General features: G+C 43.5%; 1 protein-coding gene across 3 annotated transcripts in view; it reads left to right on the top strand.

The window, feature by feature from the left end:
• LOC123501522 (corticotropin-releasing factor receptor 1-like) overlaps positions 1–10872 on the top strand; it is a 16209-nt gene extending 5337 nt beyond the window's left edge. For all 3 annotated transcript variants that reach the window (XM_045250378.1, XM_045250376.1, XM_045250377.1), the window contains 11 exons: positions 1827–2096; positions 3117–3264; positions 3734–3856; positions 4190–4376; positions 5843–5957; positions 6360–6537; positions 6978–7117; positions 7640–7725; positions 8156–8258; positions 8786–8866; positions 9120–10872. In XM_045250378.1, coding sequence (XP_045106313.1) covers positions 1827–2096; positions 3117–3264; positions 3734–3856; positions 4190–4376; positions 5843–5957; positions 6360–6537; positions 6978–7117; positions 7640–7725; positions 8156–8258; positions 8786–8866; positions 9120–9281 — 1593 coding nt within the window. In that variant the 3' untranslated portion in view covers positions 9282–10872. The remainder of the gene's footprint in view (positions 1–1826; positions 2097–3116; positions 3265–3733; positions 3857–4189; positions 4377–5842; positions 5958–6359; positions 6538–6977; positions 7118–7639; positions 7726–8155; positions 8259–8785; positions 8867–9119) is intronic.
• The last annotated feature ends 920 nt before the right edge of the window (positions 10873–11792 follow it).

Raw genomic sequence — 11792 nt, 5'->3', positions numbered from 1 at the left:
TGTGTGTGTGTGTGTGTAATTCACTATGGTCGCCCGGTAGTCACCCAGCCAGCCTTCCCCATTACGGAGCAAGCTCAGAGCTCATAGAGCGATCTTCGGATAGGACTGAGACTGTGTGTGTGTGTGTGTGTGTGTGTGTGTGTGTGTGTGTGTGTGTGTGTGTGTGTGTGTGTGTGTGTGTGTGTTGCCTTATCTTTTGTTATGAGGGAGCCCACCAGCTGGAACCACTGACATCCAGCTCCCAGCTGGAGGGTGTTGGAGGGGGAGGTGGCTGTGTGTGTAGTGCGATAATTAATATGGAGGAACCCGAGGCAATTTTTTACGTGACAAATTTAATTTTCTTCTAGTTTTCACAGATTGATTCCTGCCGCAAGGACCACATCATGATTAACGGGCGCACCGATACAAGATGGAGCTACCTTACTTAATGTCCTTTTTCCTTCCATAAATACTCAATGTATCACAACCTAACCTTACATCCTATCCACCACATCCTACTATCCTATTCCCACTAACAAATTTAACCTTTTCTACAACTAATTACTAACTAACTACCCACCCTACCTATTCATACATTAAACCACATAAATCTTTTATTTTATTACTCACAACAAATAACAATTTTTAATGAAAAATAAATAAATAAATAGATAAATAGACAGAATAGAATTGAAAGCCAACTCACTTTGAATAATACAATAAATGTTTGCCTGAAAAGAAAGTCAGAATTTGAATGGAGACAACTCTGACTCTGCTCATTGCTGTGCATGTACATGTGCATATGCATTTGTGCATGTGCATGTGTATGTGTGTATCTGCGTGTGAGTGGAGTAGGACCATTGTAAATAACTCACGGTCACAGCACAGGACAGTCATTACTACTAGGGTCTTAGTTGTGTCTCTCTCGGGGAGGGCTGTCACACAAAGTTACGCACATGGGTTACTGCACTAAAAAAATACTCTCTCTCTCTCTCTCTCTCTCTCTCTCTCTCTCTCTCTCTCTCTCTCTCTCTCTCTCTCTCTCCCCAGCAGTGTGACAGGCGTTCCTTCCCCGAGAGTCTGTTGTTATAGGGAAAGCTGGGTACTGCCTGAGCATTTGTGACCATTGAGTGTGTGTGTGTGTGTGTGTGTGTGTGTGTGTGTGTGTGTGAATGGAGGCGTGTGTCTGACGGTTATAATAAAAATAAATAAATAAACAAAAAAAAATTAATAATAATAATAATAATAATAATAGCAAAGTGGTCAAGCCCACTACCTATTCTCTCTTCTACTTTATTTCACCCCTTCTCTTCCCACCCACTTTCTCTTTAGCTAGGCTTTCTTATTTTCACCATACTTAAAAAAAAAAAAGGCTGTGTGTGTGTGTGTGTGTGTGTGTGTGTGTGTGTGTGTGTGTGTGTGTGTGTGTCTTTTTCTTTCATGGTACTTAGTGTGTGTGTGTGTGTGTGTGTGTGTGTGTGTGTGATTCACTATGGTCGCCCGGTAGTCACCCAGCCAGCCTTCCCCATTACGGAACAAGCTCAGAGCACATAGACCTCGCCTTGAGCCCCCTCCACGTTGTATACAATTTGCTCAGTACCGTTTCGGCTATTTACCGGTACGGAAAATTTTACCGGTACTGGTACCGGAACTTGCCCACCACTACTATCAAGTTCATGCCCGTCTGTCAGTACTCGTATTTCCTCGTCTCTCTCTCTCTCTCTCTCTCTCTCTCTCTCTCTCTCTCTCTCTCTCTCTCTCTCTCTGACTTGTCATGCACGTTTTCTTCTGTTTACACATCTGATACACAACTGGGAACCTTATCCACCATGCATTACTCCTTACAGATGGCGTGGTGGTGGTGGTGGTGGAGTGGGCAGTGTCACGCCATAAAAACTACCATGACTACACCGTCTACTGAACTGCCGTCGTGTAGAATGGGTTACAGTAGTCAAGAATACTACCCGACGGAGGCAGGCTACTACAACCACCAGACTTGCTTCTTCTGCTACCACTTTGTTCCGCGGCACAGGAGGAAGGTGGATCTGCAGGTGGACCACGTGGCTGTAACGCTCAGTGATGGAAGAACACTCGCGGACTTCATTTTCCGGGTTGAGGTGGGTGAAGAATGAGGGGAAGGTGTTGAGAATGAGTAGATGGAAGGAGAATGTTGACTTGGAAGAGAAGAAAAGGAGAAATGACGCCGTGGTACAGTGGAACCATGCGCGCTTTGGGGTCCGAGGGGTCTCCAAGCGCACGGGTTCGAATCCTGTCCACGGTCCGAGTGTAGGCTGGGCTTCCTCACTTGGGGCAACGGTTTCCTAGTGGGTGGGCTTTGAGATAGGAAGTACCCTAAAAAGTATCACCTTTAGCCCATAAATTCCCGTGAAAAGCCCACTTGGTATAAATAAGTCACTTCATTTTCCGGGTTGGGGTGAGTGTTTTGATGAGAGAGAAATGTAGGAAGGTGTTGAGAAAGAGTGGATGAAAGGAGAGGGTGGATTTTGAAGGGCAGAGAGGATAAATGGTAACAGAAATTGATATCATATTCAGGGTTCAGGGGAGAGAGGAATGGAGGGAAGAATGTTGAGAATGAGTAGGTGGAAAAAAGAGTGGATTTCGAATGGTAGAAAGGAGAAATGACAACAAAAATGACTGCAGGGTTGAGGTGAATGTTCTAATGAGATAGGAATGAATGAAGGAATGAGAATAAGTGGGGTGGAAGGAGAGTGTGGATTTCGAAGAGTAGAAAGGAGAAATGACAAAATAATTACTTCATATTCAGGGTTGAGGTGAGTGTTCGTCTGATGAGAGAGGAATGAAGGGACAAATGTTGAGAATGAGTGGATGGAAGGAGAGTCTAACCTAACCTAACCTAACCTAGCCCAACCCAAACCAATCCAATCGAAACCTAACCTAACCAAAACTGACCCAACTTACCTTAACCTAACCAAACCTAACCTTGTCTACCTAACCTAACTTAACCTACTCTAACCTAACCATACCTACTCTAACTTACTCTAACCAAATCTAACCTAACCAAACCAAACCCAATCTAACCTAACCTAACCCAACCCATCAGCATCACAGGGCACCCAGGTCAGGTCAGGTCAAGTAATTAGAGTCCTGATCTGCAGAATGCCACCTACCACTTTGACCCGGAGGACGAGGAGGCGTGGCAGCTCGTGGTGGAGTCCCTGGTGGATGAAGTGGAGGGGAGAAAGTTGGCGGACTGCTGCTTTGAGGCTGTGACGTGCTGCAATGAGACGCTGAGCAGACCCCAAGGTGACTGCTGAGCGTGCTGATTAATTAGTGCTGACTGTTAGAGTGTGTGACTGAGTGGTATGGTCAGTAATTGGCTGGTAGTGTGACTGGCTGATTGACTGATTGACTGATTGATTGGTTGAATTAATGACTGTTCGATTGGTTAATTAGTTAGCTGACTGACTGACTGACACACACACACACACACACACATACAGCACCAGCACCAGTAGTAGTAGTAGTAGTAGTAGTAGTAGTAGTAGTAGTAGTAGTAGTAGTAGTAGTAGTACACACACACACACACACATACAGCACCAGCACCAGTAGTAGTAGTAGTAGTAGTAGTAGTAGTAATTGCTAGTAGTAGTAGGTAGTAGTAATAGTAGTACCAACAACAATAGTACCAATAGAAACACAAACACCACAAATTAACCTCTCTCTCTCTCTCTCTCTCTCTCTCTCTCTCTCTCTCTCTCTCTCTCTCTCCTAGGGGACCCCAGCCACTGCCCTGCCACGTGGGACGGCTGGCACTGTTTCGGCCCTACCCCGCCTGGCACTTCGGTCTCCTTCACCTGCCCTCACTACGCCTACAGGGGCTTGCCGGAGTGCGCCCGTGAGAGAGAGAGAGAGAGAGAGAGAGAGAGAGAGAGAGAACTACACCTCATCTTCACTTCTTCTTTTCCTATCAATTCCTTATTACCTCCTTTGCAGTTTTCGTCACTTGAGAGAGAGAGAGAGAGAGAGAGAGAGAGAGAGAGAGAGAGAGAGAGAGAGAGTAACTACATCACCTTTCCTTTCCTTCCTTTCCTATCCACTTTTTACCACCACCTTCGCAGTTTCCGTTACTTGAGAGAGAGAGAGAGAGAGACTAAACACGCCACCTATCCTTCCTTTCCTATCCACTCATCTACCTCTCCGTCACCGCCTCCGTCACCACCTGCGTCAGTCGAGGGCCACAAACACTGCCAGGCTGACGGGAACTGGACAGTGGACGAGAAGGGAGCGGAGATAACAGACTACTCCACATGCAGCCACCACCACCACCACCTCCTCCTCTACAGCTGGGAGGCCGCTACACACGCCATCTCCCTCCTTGCACTCCCTCCTGCCCTCTTCGTCCTCCTCTACTACAGGTAAACTCTTAACTCTTTGACTGCTATTTGGGACACCTTTCCTTAATCACTAATCACTTGGGTACCTTTATTTACTTGCTCTATAGCCACCTCCAATCTTTAACCCCTTCAGTACCATGGCACGTTTCTATATTCATTCTGGTTACTATTTGGTGATTTTATACAGCTTCAGAAACTTGTGTGGGGGTTAAATTAGTGTAGACTTTGGTCACTCATCTTTTAACTTCCATAGACCCTTCCTAGTGTCAATAAAAATCGTCTAACCGTACCCAAAATATTGAGGTAAAAATGCGTTCCAGTAATGAAGGGGTTAAGTTGGCTAGAAGTCTTTTTAATCCCTTTCTTTCTTGTATATCCTGATTAACACTTCATGGATTGCTTCTGGTGCTGTTCATTGTTGCGTGTCGCAGTGAAAGGGTTACGAGAAATAGGTAGGAATGATGGGAATGGGTATGTCCAATGGTCTAATGGGTTCACACTGAGTCAAGATACGCCTAGAAATTTAATAGTCACCAAATTATTGAAATTTTTCGCACAAGTCTAATGGAAGTTGACAATTCTTCAATTCACGTTTACAAAAGTTTAAAGTCTTCGATCTTATTAGGAATGATAAGTTTGATGGGTTCTTGCAGCTTGCCTCGTTCTGTTCTTGTAGTATAAGGGATTACACGGCATTGCTAGAGTGTTAGGGAGGAATTACAAGTGTTATCTGAAGCGTGTTAGAAGGAATGCGTGGATTTTACTTGTGTTAGGAAGGTGTTCAGAGGATAAAACGATTGCAGGTTATCTTGTTCTGTTCTTATGTTCTGTCTGTATAAGGGATTACAGTCTATCTTAAGAGTGTTGTGGAAGATTTGCAAGTGTTATGAGTAATTTGAAGGTTGTGAGGTGGAATTCGTGGGTTTAACTTGTCAGGAAGGCGTTCAGGGGACAAAACGATGATTATGACATTTTTTTTAAGGAACTCAATAGGATTAGAAAGAATTTATGGTTGCTAGAAAGATTGCAAGAGCATCAAAAAGGACTGCAACAGGATCTAGACGTTATAAAGTAATTGCAGGAGTATTATAAAGGATTAGGAAAGGATTGTAAAGGGATCAAACTTTTCAGAGTGATTGTTAGAGCATTCGGGATTAGTACAGGATATTTACAAATGGTTTCAAGGGTTTTATACGAATTACAAAAGGGATTTCAAAGAGATTACATAAAATTTCAGGGTTTAAAAGAAATTTCGAAGGGCTTTAAGGATTACAAAGGAATTACAGAGGCCTGAAGGTCATTAACATTAAACTAAAACAAAATGAAAAGAAGGAAGAGAAACAGGAAGAGGAAGAAGAGAAGAATGAAATGTGATGAGTGAGATGAATTCAGATATATAAGTAACCCTCTCTCTCTCTCTCTCTCTCTCTCTCTCTCTCTCTCTCTCTCTCTCTCTCTCTCTCTCTCTCTCTCTCTCTCTCTCTCAGACAGTTGCGTGTTCAGAGGTTCCTTTTGCACGTGCACCTTTTCGTGGCACTGCTGGGGAAGGCTCTGTTTAACTTCATTGACAACCTGGCACTCCGAATTCCAGAGTACAAGGAGGTGAGTGCTTGCCAGGAATTCTATATATTCCTTGTATATTCCTTGGTGCTTGTTAAGAGAAGGCACTGAGAAGAAAAAGAAGGGTAAGAATAAGAGATGCATTCAAACCAGTACTCTTATTTCAATTGCTACTGTCATTATTGCGTTATTCTTCAATCCAGTATTAAGAGACTATAGTGGGGAAGGTTTCAGTAGCTACTCACGACTTTTTTTTAGAATGATTTGCTTCACCGTGAGAGGTAAAAGAAAAGAAGGGTAACAACAAAAGGAATTAAGTTGTGGTTGGTTGAAGATGTATACTTGTCTTGTCACTTTTGTCTGCCTGCTTGTGTTTATTTGGTTTGTACATGTGTGGCTCTCTCTCTCTCTCTCTCTCTCTCTCTCTCTCTCTCTCTCTCTCAGGACGCCTCGCAGCTGGACGAGAACACAGTGGCTTGTCGAGTCCTTGTTTTCTTCGCTAAAGGATTCAACTTGGCGGTCTGGACGTGGATGTTGGCTGAGTCTCTCTATCTCCACCGCCTCATTGTCGCAGCCTTCAGAGGGGGTGGCAAGACTTGGGTGTACGTCCTCGTGGGCTGGGGTAAGGAAGGCTGGGTTGGGGAGGGAGGAGAAGGGTTGGTGGGTTGGGTGAGGTTGGTGATGCTGGTGGTGGTGGCATTTTTTTTTTTTTTTTTTTTTCTCTCCTCCCTCTCCTCCTCCTTCTCTTTTTTTGTTTTCTTCTTCTTCTTCTTCTTCTTCTTCTTTTCACTATCATTATTGTTATTATTATCATTATTATTGTTTATCTTTTTATTATTATTATTATTATTATTATTATTATTATTATTATTATCATTATTATTGTTATCATTATTATTATTATTATTATTATTATATATACCATTATCACCATCAATGCCATTACTTTTATTATAGATTTTTTTTACGGTTATTTGAATTCCCTGTCAGTTTGTTTCAGTTTATTCTTTAAATGTTCTCTGTTTATTAATACCACCACCACCACCACCACCACCACCACAGTCCCAGCGCTGGTGGTGGCGTTGTGCTGGGCTGCTGGCAAGGCGGTGCTGGAGGACGCGGAGTGCTGGCTGGGACACGACCCCTCCACCAGCCACCAGCTCCACCTTATCTTTGACATCCCTAAACTCATCATCCTTTTAGTAAGCATCCCTCAACTTCGTCCTCATCCTACTGTGTCTTACGTTCCTTGGGCGGGATTCACTAACGCTCCAAGATATGAATTTCGTACGTACAGAGAGATAAGTGCATGAGAACTCCACCTTTCTTATCTCACTTAGCTATAAAACATTTTCAGTCTCATTTCTTTGGTTTATAAGTTTCTCTTAACAAGAGAATATGCAGGCTGGATATATACGTAATTCTGTGATACGGTTCTCGTGATACTTTTGTCTTTTGTATTCGTTATGTATCACCAGTCTGTATTACGGAGTTCGTATCGTTCGTTACACTAGTACGAACAAACCAGATAGATAAAGCAAGTGGATAAATGAATAGATAAATAGATAAGTGAAAGTAAACTAATCAATTTGTTCCCTGCCTGGAATCTCACAAGCACCGTGAACTCTTTAACTTTGCACCACTATATAAAACATCTCCACCCCTCCTTCCCCTGTGTGTGTGTGTGTGTGTGTGTGTGTGTGTGTGTGTGTGTGTTTGAACAGGTGAACACTGTACTGCTGGCTAACATGACTCGAGTGCTGGTGACGAAGCTACAGGGAGTGAACGCCGACTACGCCACTGCCACCAGGTGAGACACACACACACACACACACACACACACACACACACACACACACACACACACACACACACACACACACACACACACACACACACACACACACACACACACACACACACACACACACACACACACACACACACACACACACACACACACACACACACACACACACACACACACACACACACACACACACACACACACACACACACACACACACACACACACACACACACAGAGAGAGAGAGAGAGAGAGAGAGAGAGAGAGAGAGAGAGAGAGACTGAGACTGAGACTGAGACTGTGTGTGTGTGTGTGTGTGTGTTCTAGATAAACCAACACACCAGTGAAATACATTACCAAAGAAAGTAAAATCTCTCTCTCTCTCTCTCTCTCTCTCTCTCTCTCTCTCTCTCTCTCTCTCTCTCTCTCTAGGAACGCCGTCAAAGCCACCGTCTTCCTGCTCCCTATGTTCGGCCTGCAGTTCTTCCTGACACTGTACCTGCCGTCTCCCTCCACCAGGTGTGCGTGGACTCAGGTAATCACACACACACACACACACACACACACACACACACACACACACACACACACACAGCTCGCCTTTCCTCCCCCACCTCTCGCAATTCCTCCTTTCCATCACTCGTTTTTTCTTTTTATTATATATTTTGTTTGACGTTTTTTTTTTTTGTTATTATTAATTTGTTTTATTCATTTATTTTGTTTTTATTTGGCCTTTTATTTTTTGGTAGTTAATCTTTTTTCTCAAGTTAATGTTTTTTTTTCTTTTGGCGCAATTTTTTGGTATGTTTAGATTGTTTTGATTCGTTTTGTTGCTGTCCATTTTCTTATTATTGTTTTTTTTCTTTTATTTTCATGACATTATTAATATTGTTATTTATTATCATTATTATTATTATTATTATTATTATTATTATTATTATTACTTGCCGTGATTCTGTATGGTATGTCACGGAAATTCAGGGTTGTATTCTTTAAATAGCTCTATTTCTACGTTATTGATGCATATATTCTTGACATTCACCTCCCACTTTCCTCCCTCAGGTGTATTTCATCGTGGCCACGGCGCTGGACGGCTTGCAGGGGCTGTACGTGTCCGTGGTGTACTGCTACATCAATAAGGAGGTACTTGTTGGAACTTAGCATAAAAAAATCTATTAAGAGTTTATTTAATACTCATTCATTACAGTGGGAATATTTTTTGACCTCATATTTTTATTTCCCTTTTCATTGGTCTATAATAATTTTCTTCCTTTATTATATTTTTCTTCTTGTTGTTCTCCTCGATGTTCCTCTTCCATTATTTGTATTTCTTCTTAACCTCGCGCCCGTCACCCACCTCGCCTTCCTTTAACCTCCAGCACATCCATGCCAACAGGTGAGGCTGCAGGTGCGTCGTTCCGTGTACCGCGTGAAAGGTCGTCTCTATGCCCAGGGCCACTCCACCACCACCCACGACCCCCGCACCAACATCAGCCTTCTCAGCACCTCCCACGCCCCACCCCTGGAGACGGACATCACCATCACCACCTCCACTTAGAGAGAGAGAGAGAGAGAGAGAGAGAGAGGGAGGGGAGACGGGGGGGGGGAGCGAACGGGTGAAGGAGGTATGAGAAGCATAGGGGAGAGGAAGAGGGATGAACGGGAGGATGGTGTGGATAGCAGGCAGACACGCTAGCCGGGTTAGGTCAAAAGTAGCTGTAGCCAATGGCAACTGAAATGAATAAAGGATGACAGATGTCACTTTTGTTTGAAATATAGGTGGGAAAAACTGTTTCATTAAGGACCCGATACATACATACATACATACATGCATACATACATATGAGTGTATTTATTTCTTGGTGTATCGTATGTATACATATATAGACATTACTGTATTCGTGTTGATTCAGGCAAATTAATCTTGATATTGTTGCCAAACGCCTCCCGTACAAAAGTCGTCGCCGTGATCGGCAGGGATTTGTTTATCTTGAGCCTTCGCCGCCTACGCATGGCAAGGCTCCGGCAGTGAGAGACGCTGAAAAAGTGGAGACGAATATACTGATAACAGTTATACTAACGAAGAGACTATTGTGTGTCTCTGTAGCCTCTCAGAAATCAGAGGTTAACTATGTATACACCGCTGAGGACACAAAGTGGACAGTGGTGTGTGGGTGCCCGCTGCTGGTGACAAGGATAGCCGCCAGTCGCCACCAAATCCTCTTTGGGTAACGTTAGTAATATATTGTATAACTCTTCATTTCACGGCGCTGCCATATCATAACCTGACGTTAGTGACCTCTAAGACAACACATCAGTGAACTAACACCTGTAGATACTTAAAAACCCCAATAATGCAAGCTTTTATTTTGTCAACAATACAGTCCCCTGACCCGCTGCCTCTCTCTCAGCCGTTATCTGCCTCATCTCTCTCTCATTACGGGCCAGACAGGTCACAAAGTGGAGCCATAGGCCTAATCTTTCATGTCCGTTGTTGAAATATATCGTCAATTTCCTAGTATATATGTTACGGAGACCCAGGGAGGGAAAGCAGGCCAGGACGTGACGTCACAAGCCGCCATGTTGTGACGTCATTACAGGCTCCCGCCCAAATGGTCTGCCGGTCCCAGATTGTCGACTTCCACATTATTTAGATTGGTCTCAGTTAATTTATTTCGTGTCACAAGTACCTTTTAAGTGTTTCTCTTGATAGTTCGTTGTGTTTTACGTGTCTTCGATGCTTGAGTTGAGTGAAGTACGGTGATTTAGAGACTGTTCATGACTCAACTGTGAGGGCGAAAATACGCAAAAATTTTACCCCGCTGTCAGTGATTTTTTGTTTGAGGTTGTAGCGAAGTGTTAGTGCTTTTAAAGACAGGTTTATGATGAAAAAAGTGTGTAGGACTCCTGATAAGTTAAATATGTGGACTTTAAGAGTGATTTGTAGCCGTGTTAAAATATTGAAACACGTCATTTTTTAAATATTTATTTTTTTAATTCAGCTTGTTGCCAGGTTTTGATATATTGAAATAAGAGTTATAATTTTTAAAGAACGTTATCGATCCTGTTCAAGGAAATTGGTGGACTTTGGAATTGTTTTTAATCGTGTCGAAGTTCCAACATTTTATTTAATATATTTTTTGAAATATTTTATTATTCCTTCTCCCAGCAATGTTTTCATATTTTAGGAATTAGTTTCAATTGATAACAAGTCAGAATTTATATAGTATTCGTGTCCAGCTGCCTTTTTGGGAATTTTCATTTTCAAAATGATTTGCATAACGTATATGTGACGTCATCAAACGGGAGGCCTCCCATTGGACCCACAGCCAGATCCCGCTCCAGGCCAGAGGGTGTGGAGGTAGGTGGATGGTGTGTGTGTGTGTGTGTGTGTGTGTGTGTGTGTGTTACCTGGCCTTTCGTTATCGAGGGGGGAGCCTACCGGAACCGGCTGGACCCAGTCTGGCACCTCGCTGCCGGCTGGAGGGTATGGGTGTGAGTGCGTGGGTGAGAGCTGTGTGTGTGTGTGTGCAGGGCTGTCCTTGACCAATTTGGGGCCCTAAGCAATAAAAGTTTTTTGAGTACCCCACCCCGTCAGCCCTACCCAATCCCAAATGTATATCAGGTACAGAATAACGCAAAATGCGTTTCCTTGCTCAAAGTGGGGCCCCTGTGTATCGCTGGGCCCTACGCACTGAGCGTGTTCTGCGTGTAGGCAGGGGCGGCCCTGTGTGTGTGTGTGTGTGTGTTGCCTTGTCTTTCGTTATTAAGGGTGAGCTCACTGAGACCCAGACCGACACCCGTTACCGGCCGGAGGTTGTGTGTGTGTGTGTGTGTCTCGTTCTCTCTGACTGTCACTCTGTCCATTATCCAGCCGTCAATCGGTCAGTTTGTCGCTCGCACCTCATGTGGCGGACATGTACTGTACTGTATACAGAGAACCAGACAAACAGGATAGCGTAAAGAGGCAGGCAGGAAAAAACAGTAGTTACGCCACTGATTTCAAAATAAATAAGTAAGTTTTTACTATTTTGATAGTCACTTAAATATATGTACAACTACCGCGGTC

This window comes from Portunus trituberculatus, chromosome 9, assembly GCF_017591435.1.
Source record: "Portunus trituberculatus isolate SZX2019 chromosome 9, ASM1759143v1, whole genome shotgun sequence".
NCBI lineage: Eukaryota > Metazoa > Arthropoda > Malacostraca > Decapoda > Portunidae > Portunus > Portunus trituberculatus.
Note: the sequence above shows the minus strand (reverse complement) of the source record. Positions and strands in the feature narration are given on the sequence as shown.